The following is a 21,138-nucleotide window of genomic DNA, read 5'->3' as shown; positions in this document are numbered from 1 at the left end:
TTTTGCCATAATGGAGAAGAGCTTTCTCTTTTAATGAATATGCAGGCTAATCTTTATCAAGGCTCTGTTATCATAGCAAACATCACTGATGTTCTCGATAGCATGGGATGAAATGCCTGCCTCCGCTGCGGTAAGGGAAGAGAGGGTTTGCAGCATCAGCTGTTGAGTTTGGATAATGATCAAAGAAATAATTTCAAAAGAGAAAAAGAGAAAAGATAAGCAAAGTCAGTGAGCAAGGCCCTCTTCCAAAATATTCTGGGGCTTTCAAAGGTTCATGAAGAGGGTGGACATCCCTCTACCACTCTTACAGGGGAAGTGAGATTCATACTGTCTATTGCTGCCACCTTCCTACTGGGATTTTTGTTATTTCAAAGGACTAGACCAACTGATAGGAAAGAAAGACTCTCTGAAGCAGGAAATATGCCTGTAAGGATATGTGGACTGTAAGGATAGCTGGTTTGTGAGGATATTGAGCATAAAAGACCAGGACAAGAGGTAGGAGAAGTAAAAATTAAACACTCAGATACACCAGTCTAAGGGAAGAAGACACAGAGGCAATAAAGACCAGAGCACTCATCACTGATTGATGGGCCGTTGCAGGAACCATTCAAAGCCTTGAGGAAGTTCAAACAGAATTTACAACTAATAAGAAGGGAAAATAAGATTATCATGGGCTCATGTGAAAGAGCAAACTTATTATGATATACTTGAAGGGGCTTTTGGATTGTGTTAAGCTCATTAGGAAATATTTTAAGGTGGTAGTGGAAATTTGTGAAACTTCTGGAAATATCCCACAACAAAAGGAGTAACTGCGTAGTATTATAAGCAAATACATCAAGCAGAGGTTAAGTGTCCTATCCTGAGATTTGGACTTCTCTGATGACTTTAAAACTGCACCTCAGTTCCTTAAATTAAAAGCCATAAGTAAAACCTGTGCCCTGTCTCACAAACTGAAAAAATAGCACAGATATCTCTCTTCCTAAATCTTTAATTATGACCTCTGTGTGGCACTGTAAATCAAATTATTTTCAGTAATGATTATTTACTTTTTCAGATGATCCTTAAAGCCTCATAATTAACTGTGTGAAGAAGCTGGTGTTAACCAGGAGAGATGGTGAGAACATCTGCAGTGGTGCAGTTCTAAGGTATCTTCAACATAAATCCTCTCATTACTCTTCTCCCTCAAAAAGACAGGCAGTTCCAGTATATGGGAAAGCTCTTTCCAGCACATAACACTGTCAACAGTCTTGGTGACCTAATAAACAATGTCGGTCTTCTGGATCAACAGTGGGATGTCTGTATAGGATTCCCATAATGAACAACATGAGGACTGGTCATCGTTATATGAATTTCTTCGGTTTAGGTTTTTCTCTTTGGGGAGCTCTAATTTAAAAGACAATCATCTGGAGCGAGAAAAAAGAGGAAACAAATGGCACATCTGGGTCCTACTCCATTTAACTCTATTTTTCTACCTTTCTTACCTCCAGAGCAGAGAACATCTGGATCAAACCAACAGTCAGAATCTGCCTTGGGTGGGGCTCTGCCAGGAAAGTGGATGGGCCGGCCTAAGGACTTCACGGAGTCTGAAGACATGTCCAGTAGGTGGGTTGGGAAGAGCTGATTCCCTTGCCCCTCTGTGTCCAGTATCACATAGTTGCTCAGTCGGTTCCCTAAGTCATCTGTCTCTATCCAGTGGCTAAATCCAGGGAAACTGAAGTTTTTTGTGTGCATGGCTATGTTAGTTCCTGAGATCCAGGCTCCTTTCCTCCGAGCACTGTCTATAGCCATTGCCATGAAGTAAATGGCATCATAGATTGTTCCAAAAAGTGGAGAAACCTGAAAATACAGGAAAAATTAAGGCCAGGATATACTGCTGCCAATCTCTAATTTGTCATCTGAGGCAAAGGTTGTTCCACTGTCTAGGCTGTAAACTCAAGAACTGAGATACTGGTTTTGTTCTCCAAAGTAGTCACAGATTACAGTACTCTCAGGCTGATACATCAGTTCTAGCTGTATTAGAGGACTTGGATATGTTGGTCTCACCTTATACATTCAATCAAGGAGTTAGACCTTGAAAACATCTGGTCAGCTTAAATATGGGAGATGTCAAGATGAAGGTACCTGAACATTGGCATTAAGGCTCACAGAATAACAAGTTTGGAGAGTCTTATATTGAAGGTAGCCCTAAATGGACCAAAATATATGGGTGATTTTGAACATCTGTCTTTTCCTATGGCTTCTATCAAAAATACACTCTCAGAATATTTTAAAAACCATATAAATTTACTTTATTATAGGAGGAGCCAAGACCTGGGTGTGATGTTGAGTTGGCTTTCCATCACACCCTGCCTCAAAGCACTGGGCTAAATAATCTTCCATAAAGAGAAGATCACAGCAAGAGGCTTGCCTCCCCTTCCCAGGTAGGACAAATGTCACGTCCAGGTGGTCAGTCCTTTCTGTCAGGGCATTGTTTACTCATAAAACACAGAATTCGTGAAGTAGAACCAGGCAAGTTCTTTCTTCGGGGTCTCAGAGCATTTTCTCCTTGCTTTATTCCCTTCTATTCCAGACTTGATTTAGGAACATGCAACATGTGACAGGATTCATCAGCCAGATTCAGATGTCTATGATCTTGAATTCTACGTTCGATATGGTTAACCTAAACTCCCTTTGTAATGAAAGGAAGAAAAAATGGGTGTTGTTGAGCCATGTTTCATCCCCTTCTAAAGTAGACTTCCAATGCAGATCTGATGAATTGTACCTTAAAAGTACTTATATTTTTTCAGTGATAATAGTGGGATGAGTTTAGCTCAGCTGAATCCTGCAGCCCCTCGCCAGCGTGACAGATTCTCCAGTTCTTGTAATGTCTACAAAGTAGAAATTGACTGTGCTTTTTATAGGCTACTGGTGACATTTAGATGATTGTGATAACACATTCAAAAGAAACTTTGACTGTAGCACTAAGAAGTAGTAATGCTCCTCAGCATCTCCCTCTAGATGTATACTGTATCTTGTTTGCCTGTAGTTTCCCCATGGATTCTCAGGCATGTGGATATCTTATTCTGGTGCTTTAAAAATTCCTCTGATTTCATCCACAGCAGGACAGACCTCTCTAGCTTGCTCATAATGCAATTAGCACTTAGCAGACAAAACCTGACAGCCCCAGGTTCAATCTTTTGAATCCCTAGCATGGTTCTACAGCTTAAGTAACTTTAAGTCAGATCACCAGACATTCAGGAGAAAGATCCAGATGAATGCAGACCAAATTCAACCTTCACTAAATTATTTCAAAGTGCAAGCACAGTCTGAGTTGTCTATCCCCTGTATTTTCTCTATAATTTTTACTTGTCTCTTTATAAACCAATGACCCATGTGTCCCACTATCACCTCCCAGAAAAGCCAGAGAGAAAGAGTATTTACCTGGGTGGCTTCCAGTTCCCTGATTATTTCACCACTTTCTTTAGCTTCCATGAATGCTTCATAAAAGGTCCTTTCTCCAGACTCCAGTGTGACAGTGAGTACAGCATCATATGCCTCCTGGAGCTTGCTGTTGTTATCAAAAGCGTAGAATGAATTGTTTTGGTACGTAAGACTGTAAAGTAAAGTGTCGTATGGAATAAGGACGTATCTTCCATCTGTTAGTCCCATTTCCTGAGCTTTTGTGAGTAAAGCGGCCTGTTCTTCCCCTCCAATGAGCACAGAATGCATGCACAGAAGTACAACTGAAACACAATCATCACAGACAGTGTCACTAATCCATCTGGGGGTTTCAACACCAAACAGACCCCCCCAGCGAAAGAGCTGTCTGATCTACCGCATCAAGTCACATGCAAATGGTCTCTCCCATCTTGCAATGTACTGAGGATTTGGAGAGCTACACTCATCTTGTTCAGCCTCTGAAGGTCTACAACATCTGTCCAGAGAGGCTGTGAGCATTACCTATTCTGGGAGCTGTAGAGAAGAGGAGAGAACTTTAGATCAAAGTGAGGTATGGGCTAATGTGGTGGGTAGTCATGGCTCTCTGCTGCCATCGGCTGAGAGATGTGTATTTTCCTTTTGTGTGTCCTGAGTTGACAGATATCACAACTCCACCCCTTAAACCTGTCACTGCACATACAGGTTTTAGCTCGGGAACCATGTTGTGTTACCTCTAGTTCATGACTGGCCATCTCAGAGTCTATGTCTCTGCCTGCAAAATGCCATGGTGCCAGTGACACCGTGCCTAGTGGGGGTGACAGTGTGGCCAAGCAATAAACCCCTACAGTGGGAGAAGGCTCAGAGATGGGCAGTGGTGAGGACCTATGAAGCTCAGGCATAATGCAGGCAGTGACTCATTAACCTCAGCAGTTGCACGGAGAGCTGACTTTAACGCAATGCAAAGAGGACCAGAGTGTGACCTTTGTTTCAGATAAGCAGCTTTATCTGTTGAGTAGATCAGCTGGTGTAAATGTTTCTTCCTGAGTTTTGATTATCAAGAGTGTGAAAGTCTCCCTGAGTTAGCCAGACCAGCATGGGGGAAGGGTAGATGTGGCTCAGCCCAGCATAGATCATAAAACCTGAACAACTAAGAAAAGAATTTTGAAGACAGCAGTGGGCTTGAGCTATCTTCAACCCACATATTTCTTCTTGGAGACTGGGGATGCCCAGCATCATGAAGGTGAGCATATTATAGGGACTACAGCTGGTCCCTTACAAAAGGAAGCACTCTCATTCTCTCACCCAAGACAACCTTTTAAAACTTGGAGTCAGTGAGCACAGCAAAATAGCAGTGATAGGAAGGAAAGTTGCAAAGGAGACTGGCCTGCTAATAAGCCAGGCAGGAGCAAGATCTATAGAGTTGCTGTGGTCCATCCTTACAAAGGAAAGCACAATTTTCTAAAACTTGCAGCTCTTCTACACTGTTACAGATGGAGCAAAACTAGCTTAGTTCTTCCCAAGAAAGCCTCGCTACCCTGCAGTATTGCCTTTCCCATGTTCTCATCCTCTGCCCATCCCCACTTCTGTGGACGTTCATGCCTGCTTTTTGCTACAGATGCTTCAGTGAAGATGGAGGTAAAACAGAGAGGACAGTAACGACAACAGTTTCAGGGCCAGATCCTGTCAAGTCTTTGGAAGGATTAATGTTTCATAGCGTGGACAATCCTGTTTAATGCCATCTGTATCTGAATTCAGTCATTACGGATGGACTGGTATGGGTACTTGATTGAGAACAAGGGAACTTTGAATTCTCATAGAGAGTTGAAATGTTGCCTTGCTGAAGCATCTTGTGTAAAGCTTGTTCTTTGCCTCAGTTTCCTCATCAGCCAAATCTAAGGACTAACATTTGTTCCCTTCCATGGCCTATCATGAGTACCGACTGATAAAGTCAAATAAAATGGGTTGAACTGGAAAGAGTTTGGTATGTTTGATCAGCTCGGTGAAATTATTAGTATCTGAGAAGCCCTATAGACATGACTGAGTAGAAGATTTAGATCAAAAGAGCTGAACTGTCCTTGAACTTTGATTGTTCAGATAGATCTTCTATTTCTTCATCTTTCTGAATTATTTTCCTTCTTCACCCCCAACCCTTCTCTCCTAGCCTATTCTTGTAGTTCTAGGTGAAGTCTTTCTCACATCCCAAATGCATTCGTCTCTCTCTCTCTCTCTCTCTTTTTTTTTTTTTTTTGTTATAAACTATGGACGACGATTTCTTATCAGCTGCTCCGTTACTCACTTGAGAAACTTACCCAAACCAGGAAACCAGCAGAGAGGAACTGAGTCCTAGCTAGGGTCTAGAGGTGCTCTAGAGTCCATAAAAGACCCCTGGAAGTAAAAGAAGTCCCAACATCCAATGCTAGAAAAAAACACCATCTCAGATTATTTCTTTTCTATTCTTCCATTTATTCTACACTGATTCTGGTAAGAAACTGTAGGAAACAGTCACTGTCTCCCAGTGAGAAAGAAAAGCCTAGAAGCCTAAGAATCATCTTACTCTTATGGAGGCACCTAGAATTCTTCCCCCAGGAGGGCACATTCTTGCTTGGGTTCCTGCCTGCCACCCAGGTGAACTCCTTCAGAGTGAGGGCTAGGAGGCTTTATATCCTAGAAAAGTTTAACTGGAGGAATGGACTGTTTGTGGCTAGCCACTGGTCAGCAGGTGAGTAAGGACCTTTCATTTGCCTATATCTATGTGTGTGTATTCACACTTCATTCAAGAAGGGATCAACCACCCTTGGAGCTTTTGCAGGAGAATTATAGATACTGAATCCACTTGGTGACCTGAAATAAAGCTCCTTTGGTCCTTTTCTGACTTGGATAAAGCTGTAGTCCAAAGAGAAGAGCATTGCAGCTTCCATCATCAAGGCCCAGTGTAGACCTCACCAATCTGCAGCACACTCTCTGACCTAGATCTATGCATCTGGATATAGAGATGCATGTAGCTTCACGTCCAAAGTTAACATGACTTTAGGCTGCTCATGAGTCTTAGATGGCTTCCTGGCATGTGGCACATGATACCATGGTCATCCTAGGCCTCATAAGTGAGGTTTGACTTTGTATCAGCTAGCTACTTCTAAGACACTATCCAGGAATATTTCAGATGACTATTCTCAATAAGCAATATTGGATATTTTGCTTTAGAGTTGGGTTCTTCTGTCCTGCCCATTTCAACAGCACTATCCCAGCAGACTTTACATCCTCAGACCTATCACTGTCACACCATACTTCAGGCGTACAAATACATTTCCTCAATTTTATGGTGTGAAGGCAACATTTTTATGAGCTACAACACAGCCCTCACATTATTTCTGACACTTTGAGTTGAATTTTGAAAAAAAACGAACACAAAGTAATGACAATGCATTAGGGCCAAGGTGAAACAATGGGGGGCCCTAAAGATAACCCAAGCTGCCTGGCATGCTATGTGTTTGGTCCGTGCCACTTGGCTCAAAGGACAGTGAATGGTCCCTCAGCCTGTTCCACATAGCAGTACAGACATAGCCCAGAGGTCCATCAGGTGGCTGTCTGAGCTATGGCTTCAGGCTTCCCTAAGACTTACAGGAAAAAAACAAATACTTATATGCATCTCATGCTATAGTGGGGAGCTTAAGCTGATCAGACAGGTAATGTTTGAAGAATGACTGGTTCTCCTTATTGATTATGAAAGGAACCCTGCACATCTAACTCACATGGAGAGCTGTGAAGGTGATGAGATGAACCCACCCAAGATGGATGTGGTCTCAAGCATAGATCTGGGCACAGATAAATTTCCAAGCGAGACAGCTCCTTGCTACTTTTGTTATCCTTTAGCCTGACACTCAAACTCTGAGCTAAAATGCATCATCATCAGGATTAGCACTGTACTTCCTTGCACAGTGTTATCTGTAAAGAGGTACATCTAGGATTGCAGACCTTCTAACAGTGCCATATGCCAGGAAAACGTATCTCTGTCTCACTTTCCTCATGAGCACAGAGATTATTTTTCATTGCCTGTGCTGTACTCCAACAGGGGCCATTCCACTCCTTCAGCACAAAGTGGATTTCCAGTGTACACTGAATTTCCCTTCTGATACCTTCACTGAACCCAGGCAATGCCAGCATTTCCAAAGCATGAGATTTATGACAATCCATCTCCCAAAACAGCAACAATACAAACCCTTCCTATAAGCCTGCCCCCGCTTACACTTCAAAGGGTCAAACACAGATACTCATCTTTATTTTTTTCCTTTCCAAACAATGTGGGCCCAATCTTTGATTGCTATAGAATGCTATTATATTCTATTTGTATCACATACAAAATGCCCAGGATTCTCTTAGGTGAAATCCTGGCCTCATTAAACTCAGAGATAAAACTCTGCTTGACTTAAATGACTTCAAAATTTCATTCTCTAGGCTTTGCCCATAGGATAACGATGAAGTCCCTACTCAGGAGGAAAAAGGTAAATGAGATTCAAAACACTTACTTTTAATGCCACCAACTTCTTTAATCTTTTGCCAAGTGTCTTCAATGCCTTTTTCCCCTTTACCCATGGATGTAACAATGCCTACAGGAAGCCCTTGGTTCCTGAGTGCACTCGCTAGCTTGTTGGCTGTGTCCATCCAAATATCCTCGTTGGAAGAAATGATGCCAACATGCGCCCAATGAAAGTATTTCATTATTGTAAACAAAACCTGTGTTGGAGAGGGCAAGGTCCTTGCAAATGTAGGGTGGTGGATGGTGGAATCCAGTTTATAATTGATGCACATCCATGAGAAGACGGCTTTGTTCCAGTTTTCCCCTAAAAGTGTAGCTGCCTCACAGAAGCCAGGGTTCAGAGGGCCTATGAAAGCTGAAGAAAGCTTTCCAAACTTCATGAATCTAGCCAGAGCTCTAGATGTCTCACATTCTTCTTGCAGGATTACATAATCCAGCCTCTGGCCAAGATTTAGTGAAGGATCTTTGGTTATTCGTCCCACTGCTAACCTGGCAGCCACATGAGGAAAGGCTTTGGAAAAGAACGGGTCACAGTTCCAGGGTCCAAGCAGTCCAATTTGAAAAACAGAGCAATGTGCTGGAGAGCAAAGTATAATTATTCCCAACAGCAGCCACCAGAGAGCCCGGAGAAATACCTTGCATGAATTTGCAGTATTGAACTGATGCAACTGAATGTGCCTTGGCAGCACCCAGAACAAACTTTTAGGACACAGTAGGAGAAATGACATTGTTTTATAGACGGGTAGATCTAAGCTGAATTCTTCAGGCAGCCAAGCAGTGCACTACCAGCTGCTGGGAGAAAAGTAGATTACATTTGCCTTCCTGTATGCGTATTTGTTCAGTGCATGCAGATACAGCTGAGTCAGCCCAAATTACACAACTGTTGTCTTCTCAAGGTGTAAGTGTACGTGGTGCCAATAACCTGCATAAACACATTTACAGGCACCATATCAGCTCTTGCACCACATAGGCAAGCATTGTAACTGTTCAGTTCAACTTACAATAGTCCTGAAATGCACATGCATATAAGCAGTCATTTTTAAATGCCTTGAAATATGTTTTGAAGCCAGGCAGTGAGAACTGACTCCACTTTTACAGCAGTAAACGCAACCTATTGATAAAAGATATTTTTCGTTCTTTAGAAAGGCGAATCCCAAGGCATATGCACCTCTATATGGAACAACAACATGTAAGAAGACAAAAAGGTGAAATACACTGAGACAGCAACTTTAGCTAATCCAAAATGCTTAGTGAGTTTTGGCTATGAATCAGAGCCCGTATATACAAATATACATGCACATACATATATGCATATATAGAGACCCATGTATATAAGTACATATAGATACATATATTTGTGCACTTGATTCTAAAATCTTTTGAAAAGCTTTTTCAGGATTTTATCTTTATTGGCTTTGCTTTAAACCTGGCAAAATGAACGGAGGTAGATAAACATGCAATTACAAAATGAGGGAAAAGAAGGATTGTGATTCAAATTTAGATAAAGGACTATTAACTCTCACGTAGTGACAAAAGTTTGTGGTTCACTCTTGGTTTAAAATATCATTGGTTAATGACTCATGACCATGAGTTTGTTGGGAATAACAATTTCACCCTTCACTGCCAGGGGCTGAAATCCCAAGCCCACAACAGTCTCCCTGCCATCTGCAGTGTCACTCTGCAGCTTAGAAAATTTGCTGATCCGAGCAGGTTAGCGCTCTGAAAGTAGCAGGCCCCGTACCAGCTTACCTGTCCATTATCGAAGAAGCATTTTTATCCTGGATTACCAGTCACTGAGACACAAAATGCAGAGCTCTGGAGCACAGCACATGCTATAAATACATCTGAAGCTCTTGTAGCATGATGGAAAGAGTCATCCAGAAAGAGTCACCCTCCAGCTGAGCAGCTTCTCATCAGCAGCAGTGGCTCTCCTGGGATGTGGGTCTCGCCCCAGGGAGAAGCAATGCCTGGTCCTCCTTGAACCTGTGTTTTGCATGGGCCATCCCAACTAGGTGAGTGCTCTGAGACCCTCCATGCAGCATCAGAATCTTCCCATGTCCCCTTTGGTGAGCACCAGGGTTCTCCTCCAGGGTTTCACAGCCTGAGTTGCCTCTCCCCAAACTCTTTGTCCCTTGATGAAGATCTTGCAGAGCTTCAAGATTGCATCCTGTAGAGCCGTCTCAATGCAGAGACTTATTCACATCTAACTTAGCAGTTATGGGGATGGTATCTTAAAGCTCTGCCCTTGGATTAGCGGGATTTAGCTCCTGAGACCTGCTCCTGCAGAGCAGCTCCTTAAGTCTCTCTGCATCCACAGCAGGGATAGCTCCTGTTCTGCACTGTAAGCAGCAGAGCCAAAAGCTATTTTAGGCCTGGGGTAAACAGAATATTTGGGTTCTGGTTCCACTATCCTGTTGATGGTTCATAGGCACCTGTTGCCTGATACTTTCTTGTGCTCATTACCACACACTAGAGCTTTTTTACATTTATGGCAAAATACTCTTGCTTATTTCCCTGGGTCCTTCAGAGGCCATCTGTGGAGAAAGATCTCCACTAACCTTCTGCACACTCCCAGACCCCTTCCTTCTCAGTGGACTTTGCAATAAAGCTGTCATCCTGGAAAGACCTTGAATTTCTCCATGTGTGTCCTAGCTAAGAAGCTCCTTGCAGTAATTTAGCTGGTATTGCAGGACTAGCATCTGTGGTATAGAGGGAATCATTTGTAATTCAACCTTTTAGCTGTATTAACTTCGTACAAAATTATACACTTCTCATTGGTGTGTGTTCAGCAGCAGTTCTCTCTTCATGACTAATGACTGTGGGAAGCCACAAAGTCTTTCAGACGCAGCAGGGAGAGCAGCTCACTCTGTGGGTTCATTCATTTACTTGTGTAGCCCAGATCCAGGAAGGTTCCCAATATGTCCTCCACTGAAGACTGACAGAGTTCAAGAAAGTTATCAGAAATTACCAAGGTACTTGACATTTAGAAGGCACTTAAGGGCTGCGTTGGCTTCAGACCTAAATCCAGAACACTCCTTTGCATGCTACTTGTGCGTTAGAAGGAGTCTGACTTACATGAATTACAATGACAGACTGGAGGATTTTTTTTCTTACATATGAACATTTAGATGGAGTCTGATTTTTTTAAAAGTAGAACCTGCAAGTTTCATTTGTATATATACAAATAATCTATATATACCTATATCTATAGCTATGTATTATGTGCTTAATGTTGCTCGTTTCTTTTGGCATAGACAATGGTACTGCACAGTTTAATTTCACTCAGAGTCATCGATATTATCAATGTTGCTGAGATACTCTAGTGACTCACTTCTAAGGGATATATATAGCACTAAAATCTCCTGCATTAAAAAAAATACGAGTCAGGCACCCAACAATGAAAGGTTAAAAACTAATCAATGCAGAAGCTTTTTTATTAACATAATTTCTCTGAGCTTTAACAGTTCGTATTTTTTCCACAGACAAGTGGATTAAAACATTTATCACTTTCCCTCTTGTCTTCTGTATCTTGTTTGCTGTTGAAAGGACCCTCACATAAAGAAGTAATAGCAGTGGCAGAAATCTACCCTTCCTGCTATCAGCTATGAAAAGCCGATTATCCCAGGTAGCTCTGCCATATCCATCCCATGCTCATGGTCCTTGCTCGGTGCAGTACTAGGGATAACACTCACGCCTTCGCAGAAAAAACTCAGGTCCTGGCACTGCCCGATCTGCCTCACGGAGAAAGAAGCAAGCTAAGGAGGCAAGCAGAAAAATCATAAAGATAATTCAATTGGCTGGAGTTAACATTAAAGTTTAAGATCCTATATATGCCTCCAAAGCTGGTGTTTTTATTTCTCAAATCTTAAGCTCATCATTACTGCAACAGCCATGCCGTGGAGTGAAGCTGCTTTGCAATGCTGCATTACAAAATCGGTTCCTGGCACCTGCCTTTATTTCTCAAAACGAGTGGCAGATGCAGGGATTCATATGGCTGTAACACGCCCCACGGGAGGTTTAAACCACAGCTGTATCCCTTTGCTTTAAATTTTTAGAGCAGAAGGGGGTGCTCTAATCTCAGTCTGACCTCCCAAATCAGCCTAGCCAAAGCACCTTCTCAGTCCCGCTGCACTGAGGGCTTCATGCATACTGCAAATAAAATGCATTTTGTGTTGATTTATACCCGCAGAGGAATAAAGCTGATCTCTCTGCAAACCCTCTACAGCCAACAGAGCAAAACCTTGGCTTTTGCTCTGACTCTCCCTCCAGAAGTGTCTTGCTATCTCCACTGATGACAGAGATAGTCCAGGGAAAGCAGCACAGTAACACTTGTGTTAGTCTTTATTCATATCCTCTGAGCCTTAATTAAAAGCTCCAAGCCTTGGAGGATCTGTCAAGTCCTCATGTATATTATTCCAACTGTTAATTACCCTCAGCATTAAAAATATCTGCCAATGTCTAGTGTGTCTGGCTTCAGCTTCCTGCAACGGGCTCTCGTTCCAGCTTGGCCTGGGAAACAAAAAGCCAGGAAGCAAAACAAATATCGCCACCCTGTAGATATCTGCGCACCATAATTAGCTCACATCCTAGACATCTTCTGAGTAAAATAAACAAACAGCTCCTTGAAGCTTTTACCATCAAGCATACTTTAAATTTTTACCCTGTAACTCTTTTGACACCCACTTTCTAATTTTACTTGTCTCTCTCTCTGATAAAAGGAATAGTATCCATTAATGAGCCTCACCTCCTAATGCTGAATATAGAGATATCATCTTCTAGCACCTGTTTTATTTTCTTCACTTCAATTGTATAGTTTATATCTGCACAATCCCAGCATTGCTTTTATCAAGTTCATCGCTGCTTTCCTTAATACAAACCCCTGCTTTGAAGATGTGACATAAATTCATTGTCCTCAGATTTATACAAACACTTTTGGCTTTAGTTTAGCAGAAGATACTTTCAACAGTGGCCACTTAATGAGAGGTCTAGACCAATGTACAAGCAATGATTTTCCTGTTTCTTCTAGATAATCTTAAAGAGTTATTGAACAGCACTGGAAGAAATAAAATCTCAGAAGACTCCTCTAGAAAACACCTATGAAATGAGGCATCCTTATCTAATATTTTATTTTAAAGTAGCACTTAATCATATTTGACTTTCTTGTGGTGTGGACACACTGACTCCACTCTCAGTAGCACAAGTTATCTCTCTCCAAATTACCTTGCAGTAGGACTTGCAGAGTTTGAAGAACACAATGTCACTACTTGACTTTATATGACAGACTTGTGACTCCATCAAAAGAATTATCGAAAGTCAGAATGTTAAGATTTATTATCTCTCAAATGTTACTGAATAGCATCAGTTAACCTCCATCTTTTAATTTTTTACAAGTCCCTCTCCATTTGATCCTTTCCATGACTTCGAGTTAGCTTGATGCCAATCCAATCTGACATCAGTTTCTTGGCAGTACAGTACAGGAAGGGTTTAATGTCCCATGTTTTTGGCTCTGCTGGGTTTTGTATGAGGAAGTGTCCTGCCATATTCTATTATCCTGTTTTCAAGTTACAGTCTGGCATGTGGAATCCCTTTTTCTCCACAAAAGTTTATTCAGTTTGCCTAGAGTAACTATTTGTCAGCCCTAAAAAGTCTCATATAGCCAGGTTCAAATGCATCTACTTCTTTCCATAAATAGCCTGATCTATGTGATATTCTTGGATATAGATTTTGTAGCCTATAAGATCTGAGGTCTCTGGCACTGGCATCAGTGGAATATATGACATTGTAGGTAGTTTGGATGGACAATATTAGAGCTGGCAGGAAAGAGTCTCATAATACTGGGTATTTATTTAGGTATCTAAAACTGCGTGTTTAATGTGACAGTTTCGTCTCCAGAAGGTCATTACACAGTATATAGACAAATGCTGCTCTTCCAGAGGATATTGCCAAGCTTTTCAGAATCTTGCTATGAATTGACCTAAGAGGCAACTACTGTTAAGGATTTTCTTTACACGAGGCTTAGTGAGGCTGAACTTTTAATAGACTAAGTTAAAGGTGCTAGAGGAGCCAGAGTGAATATCTCATACAGTTACAACTAAAAAAGCACTTGCACACTGAGTCTAAAATGTTTTCCTTGCAATATCTGAGGTTCAGCAGACTTCAGCTGCAACTAGATCTGTGTCTGGAGACCTTAGATATTGCCAGGTGTCTTATCTGGAAATAAAGATATCAGGTAGGTCTGCCCCATGGCCAGGGCAGCTAAAAGCTGAGTGTTTGATATGTAATCTCAAAGTCTGGCCCTCACAGAGGAGCTTGGAAACCAGCCATGCAGGTCAATGAAAATGACGATTTCACTGATGGCCTTAAGAGAGCCTGAGGAGAACAGCAAACCCATCCAGCACTTGTAGAGTTCAGGAAGCTTCCAGTTCCTTGGATATTTAGGGAAGGGAGGGGAAAAAAAGAGAAAAGAAAAAGATTTCAATCCGATGTGTCTGAAATCTGAAAAACAAAAAGAAAAAGCACTAAATTTCCTGGCAAACGAAGGGCTGGCCAGCCATGTTCACTGTGAATGGTAACCTGGCTTCCAAGTGCACTGTCTCATAAGTGGCTGGCTGCCGTGTTGCATGATGACTTATCCTTTAGTATCTTGCAGATTTACCCTCAACAAAGTTACCTCAGCTGAGCATTTACCTGTTGCTGCCAGATCTGATAAATGACATTTCTCCCTAAAATAAAGCTTAAACATAAAACTTTTATTTTCTTTATATCAAGTCTTCAAAAAGCCCTTAGACAGTCCCAGAAGATCTTCTAACCCAATAGACTCTTTTAGCCTTCAACCTTTGTCAGCTTGAAAAAAATAGCCAGTTTTTCAACCTTACCTAAATACCTGAACTTTCAAATATTTGCTAGTGAAGCATTAACTTGGATAATGAACTACAACACATATAATACTGGTATTATCTCTTCCTCCAGTTCTCCACCTTGCCTATCGTGGTACATACCTATGTCCCTTATTATCAGACTTGGGGCCAGACTCTTTTCAGTGGTGCCAAGCAATAAGACAAGAGGCAAGAGGCACAAACTGAAACATAGGAAGTTCTATCTGAATGTAATGAAGAACTTCTCCACTGCGAGAGTGACAGAGCACAGGACAAGGTTGCCCAGAGAGGTTGTAGAGTCTCCTTCTCTGGAGATAATCAAACAGGACGTCATCCTGTGCAACCTGGTTGCTCCTGCTTGAGCAGGGGCGGTTGGACTAGATGATCTCCAGAGGTCCCTTCCAGCTTACGCTGCATAGTAAATATATGTACCAGACCCCAAATTTTATGTTTGTTTTAGTTTTAGATGAAACAAGGCCCAAGCAGCTGTGGACATCTGAGGATCCTCTTTAAAGTTAAAAAACAGCCTTCTTTTGATTTCACCTACTCCATTTCCTAAGCCTGATGGGAACTGAGGCTGAACGTACAATTTCAGTCCATGTCTAGTTTTTTAATATCCATTAATTATCTTTCATTACCCTTACTTTCATAATGATAACCTTTCATAATGATAACTATTTCCAATGATCATTTAAACCTTATGGATTTTGCAGTTGTTTTGCTCAAACTCAGTTAACCCAACTAGAGTAACTCCTGTGCTAATCAAATGCGTTAGCTCTTCAGTGAAGATAAGTCCAGAGAAAAGAAAGTAGAACACTTCCAATGTCTCTTTTTCTTTGCCTTCCAGGGGTTGCAGACACAATCGGTCCTGACAGTCATATAGCCATGGAGTAACTAGCAATACCTACAATTCATCTAACCACAGAAAGAAAGGAAAAAAAGGAGTAGCTCTTAGCTAAATTCATGTCAACCATGTGATTCTCTTAAGGAATCAGAATCTAAAGGAGATATTGACAGAGGGAAAACAAAGGACAAAGCCCAGAGTAAATACTCTAGCATTTCAAACTCAGAGTTTACAGGAGTCCCAGACAAGCCCCCGGATATTAATCCCATCTTCCGAAACATACACAACCAGGCTAACACCTTACTAAGTCCCTATTATCTACTGCTGCACGTTGCAGTACACTGCAGCAGGCCAAGTGCGGCATGCCCTCAAAGAAAGGGAGAAAAAACAGATCAAAACTGCTCACGCAGCTAAGTGCTGACTCACAAAACCACAAGTCATCTTTAGATAGCAGCAGCCTGCTGTGGCCCAGTACAACTTTCTGGGGTGGTCTTTACCTAGATTTCAAAATTGCAAGAGACATCAGCGGTGTGTTCCATGCAGAAAAGGAATTCGTTCCACGGCAGAAAAATTAAGCTTTGCAGAGTACATCTGCAGCTGAAGAGGCAGAGCTTTAGCTGATGGGGATCAGCATGGCACCTCTGCAGTTCATGGAACGATTTATATTAGCCAGAATTACCAGAGGAAGAGTCCCAAGAGCTACAGCTCAGCTCTTCTGGTGACCAAGGGAATCAACACCAACCATGTCTATTTGGGTACGAAAGTGTCTCTGCTGATTAAAATTCCCTGCAGACCTACATCTCCTAAGCTGATAACAATAAGCCTCTCAGACTGACTGCATATTGCTTTGTTGCCTCCAGCAGTTGTGGTTTGGCAGGACACATGAGAGGTTGGTAGTTATTGTGGAGACTCTGCAAGCCAAAATGGCAATCTTGGATGCTAAGGAGCCACTGGAGAAAAGGGGAAGAGCAACAGTCAGGTCTGGCAAAGCAGTGAATTTCTGAGGAGCCAGATCCATCCACCTGAGGCTGGGAAAAGCTTTTCAGAGTTTCACAGAACCATGGAAATGTTGGATGGGGATCAGGCAGGGTGGTTAGAGTTGAAAGTCATCCAATCCCAACTCGCCACTCCAGTCAGGGCTATTGCCAACATTAGATTAGGTCAGCTGGGCTTTGGCTAGCCAAGTCTTAAAATCCTTCAACCATGGAAATTCCATCTTCTCTCTGGTACCCGTCCAGGACTGCAATACCTTCCTAGAGAAGAAATTTTCTCTTATTGTGCAACCTGCACCTCCTAACCACAATTTATATCATTGCCCTTGTTTTACTATGTGGCACTCCTAAGAAGAGCTTGGCTCTATCACTTTTGCAGCTGTTCTTCAGGTTCTTTATGGCTTTTATTGGATGGTCTTCCTTTCTAGACTAAATGAGCCCATCTTGCTCAGTGTCTCCTCATGGGTCATGTTCTTGGTATCCCTCCACAAGACTACCTCCAGTTTCTTTGCATCCCCCTCAAGGCAAGGGGATTCAAAACAACTATTTGACAATATTCCAGGAGTAGCCTTTACAATGGAAAGAGAAGGATATTACAAGTTCCCTGGATCTTCTGGCTATACACCTGCTAATGTAGCTGTTTGTCTTGTTCATTACGTTGACTCATATCCAAACTGATCTCCAACATGGCCTCAGGCCTTTTTTGTCAGAGTTGCCTCTCAGTGAGTCAGTTCCAAGCCTGCAAAGATGCACAGGCTTATTCTGGCCCAGGTGCAGAAATTTGCACTTCTTGTTGAATAGCACAAAGTTTCTGTTGGCCCAAACCTCAGGTAACTTAAGGTTTTTCTGGGTTGAAGCTCTGCCATTCATTGTGTCAGTCATTCCCCTGAGCTTAGATTTGCTAAGAGCACTCTCTGTGTCATTTATTGGGGCACAAAATTTGAGAAGAGCAGCAACAATAGCAGAAAGCAGCTGCTATTGTATTTGTTTCCCACTGTCAATTTTCCTTCTGCAACTGTTACTGCAGCAGTTGAGTCCTATACAAGAAGATATTGGGGCCTGGGATACCTTTTTCTGTGTTTTAAAGAGCACAAAACACTTCCAGGCCTGTATCTGGATCAGCATCACTGTGAATAACTGAAATACTGAATAGATAATACATCAGGTGCAACTAAGAGCTGTCACATACACATCTTCCCTAAGATCTTAGAACTATTATATATGCAAGCCATGTTTTATCCCAGGAGTGAGCCATTTATATGCTGCACTTCCTCAGCCCTAGATTGTTTAGATGGGAATATGCAAAAAGATTTCATACCCGGCTAATTGGTAAGGAGTATCTCAAGGACTAGGACATTCAGCTGATGGAGAGAGGATGCCAATCCATATTAACCTCAGATCCTGGATGTATCCCAGCCTCTGGGCAATATCCTTTGAGTGGGAAGACCAAGGTGGAGTTCTCCCTGGGCTAGAAAGAACTTCAACACCAATAAAGCCAATAAAGATAAGCTTAACTGTAAAAATCTACATTTCCCACACTAGCTCCAGTGCCTTGTGTTACAGCTGTGCTGGAAAAGTCTCCAATTGCCTTCCTGAGTTTTTATAGTGGATTTTTCAGTTTCTAAAAACTTGTGTACGATGAGATGTATGAGTATGTGGGTGCAACAGGAGCAGAAAAACGTGCACCTTTTTCACTGAAACCAAGCCAGGTCCAAAAAGGTGGACAGTACTCCAGTAACTGAGAGAACTCCCCCTGGTTCAGAGTTCCCTGTTTTGTCATAGTTTTTTTGTAAGACCATAGGGTAAAATCATTCCATCCATACAGCAATGATAAGAAGCTAAATGATGTTATACAGGGATGTGTGAGTCAGTCCTGAGTCAGCCTCCATGTACCACTGTACAGGTTCTTCCTCTCATTCTCCACCTGCCCTTACTTTCCCTCCTTTATTTCCCCCCCACCACCACCACCACAGGCCCAATAACACCCACCCAAAATCAACCTGCCCTGCTGCTATTCTGAGTGCTGATAGCTTCACCAAAGCCCTCACGTGCAGGAAGGTGGAGGAAATCCACCATGTCTCTATCTTGCAGCAAGGACAGGGGCTACCTACATGCTTCTGCAGTTGACAGCCCCCAGTCAAGGTTATCTGACACCCTAGACCTTCCCTTTCACCTCATTTGGCCTCAAGCAGCATGGTGGGCACCAAAAGTGGCTTGGAAACTGGGGGGCTTTTTTTATCTTCCCTCTTCTTTAGTTCTTTAAGGAGAAGATAAAAACAAACTGACATCTGGTTTCACTTTACTGCTGTGCTGGTTTATGCCATTTCTTTCATCCATAATCTTTATTTTCCTTACTAATCACCTCTGAGTCGATGTAGCTGACACATGCTCTGCTCATGTCCTGCACAGTCCACGAGAGAGCGCTCCCTCTCTGGTAGACTGCACACTTCTCCAACTAGTTAAGCTGGAAAGTAGACTCAGCTGGTGTAGCTTGGTCCCTGGGGCTGCCCTCAAATCCCCTCAAAATCAAGTCACTGGGAATCAAACAGAAGTACACTAGCATCCGGTCTGTCAGAGTTTTATTTTCAGGAAAGGTATTTCTGTGGGGGACACGTGCTTACAAGCAAAACAGAAAGGCATGACAAAAGAGGGGCTTTCTATACTCTCAGTCACACTTTTTCCAAGAGAAAGTGGAATCTGCCAGGTCATCATCTGGACTAAACTTCACTAGCATGATCTTGATCCTTGAAGCAAGCTGAAATGAGTGCAAGTAAAATATATATCACTGGCCTCAGATTTTCTTTTAATTTTTTTCTCAAAAAGACTCTCTGTTGTTCCATTTAACCACTAAGTACAGTTCATTTCTCTGATTAAGCAATGAGCTGCTCTGGAAAGAAGAGAGTACGCTGGCAAGTCTCTTGTAACACGTCATTTTAATTAAGTTTCCCTTGTGGTGAGTGTATGAGGATGACAGACAGTTCAGAGTACTCCCCATATGCTAGACCTATCGTAACCACTCCTGATTTCATGCCATTCTGAGCTTTTCCTGCTCAGACGATAGCTGAATATCGTCTAGCCCTGTGCGTAACAGTCCTTCGACTAATGAGCAAGCCAAAGCTGCAGCCCCCCTGCTTGCCACACCTTGCAGCTGCAAAGTAATGCTATAAAAACACTTAATGAAGCATGCTGCCTGAAAAACACCCACTTAGTTCCTCCAGGGAATGGGAATGCCTTTGGCTGTGATTAAAGTGATGCCTGGACCTGGGGGGTGTTGTTTCCATATGTTTGGGATGTGTGATCACTGCAGAACGCTCTGATTCAGTGCTGCTGTTTGGTGCACTGTGTCTCCCAAACTTTGATCCCTGTTGGATGGCAATGGAGCTTGCGGATGACACCCAATCCTGTATATTGGGACAGAGGGAGAAAGCCTGTCTTCTCCAGAGCAGTGGGGCCAAAACCAGGGGATGGCAACGTGCTTTAAAAGTGGGGGAGCTGAGGGACCTGGCACCCCAGAAGTGGAGACGGGGGCTGTCGCAACAGATGGTCTCTTTGTATGAACACCAGTGGACAGGGGATGGGAAGCTGGGTCCTCCAAATGTTCCTTGGCCATGAAGTGAGTCCCTCCTTTCTTGACAGTCTGTGAAACCTTCTTTCCTTTCAGCGCAGTACCTCAGCTGCAAGAAATCCCCTCCCAGCCATGCCTGGTGGCAGAAACATCTTCTACAGTGGCACTGGTGTGGTCTAAGCTGACATGAGGATGTGTCTCCATGTCGACAGGGTATCTAAGCTCCCGTGACAATCAGTGGCATTGGAGCCATCAAGGAGCCTGAAAAGCAACCCAGCTCCCCCTTAAACATCTGACCAGCTGAATAACTATTCAGCTACACCCCCCAGCTGTCTGGTGACATTTACAATGTCCCAGCACATCAGTGTGGGATCAGACATGACTCCTACAGTAAATCCACACTCTGCTGGAGCTGCAGTATCTTAAATTGTCTCCCATGCAACTAAATACCGGAATGTCAGCACATCAATCAGCCATATCTGCTTCCCTAATGCCTTGTGAGGGCCCCAAGTTGTACCATGTGGTCTCCCATTGACATCTCAAAAAGGTGGAGGTATCCCACAGGCTGTATTGTATCTAGCAGCCTTGTGTAGATGTCTCAGATACCCCAGGGCATCTCAGATGACAGCAAGTGCCCATGAATGGATTTCCAACTTGAATCCCAGGTGTGCTCCTCTGCTATTTTTCCCTCTTCCAGCTTGTGTCTGACCAGCAATGTCTGGGAGAGCTGTACCATGGACTGCCTGCACTGGAATCATAGACTCATAGAATCAGTAAGGTTGGAAGGGACCTCTGGAGATCATCTAGGCCAACCTCCCTGCTCAGCAGGGTCACTTACAGCATGGTAGACAGGGTTGAATCCAGGCGGGCCTTGAATGTCTCCAGAGAAGGAGACTCCACAACCTCTCTGG

General features: G+C 42.8%; 1 protein-coding gene across 1 annotated transcript in view; it reads right to left on the bottom strand.

The window, feature by feature from the left end:
- GUCY2F (guanylate cyclase 2F, retinal) overlaps positions 1-9,708 on the bottom strand; it is a 46,032-nt gene extending 36,324 nt beyond the window's left edge. The window contains exons 1-4 of the mRNA XM_062586214.1: positions 9,701-9,708; positions 7,953-8,440; positions 3,421-3,722; positions 1,482-1,836 (exon numbers count right to left, since the gene is read on the bottom strand). Of these exons, the coding sequence (XP_062442198.1) occupies positions 1,482-1,836; positions 3,421-3,722; positions 7,953-8,440; positions 9,701-9,708 (1,153 nt within the window). The remainder of the gene's footprint in view (positions 1-1,481; positions 1,837-3,420; positions 3,723-7,952; positions 8,441-9,700) is intronic.
- Between the last annotated feature and the right edge of the window lie 11,430 nt (positions 9,709-21,138).

This window comes from Rhea pennata, chromosome 1, assembly GCF_028389875.1.
Source record: "Rhea pennata isolate bPtePen1 chromosome 1, bPtePen1.pri, whole genome shotgun sequence".
Lineage (NCBI taxonomy): Eukaryota > Metazoa > Chordata > Aves > Rheiformes > Rheidae > Rhea > Rhea pennata.
Note: the sequence above shows the minus strand (reverse complement) of the source record. Positions and strands in the feature narration are given on the sequence as shown.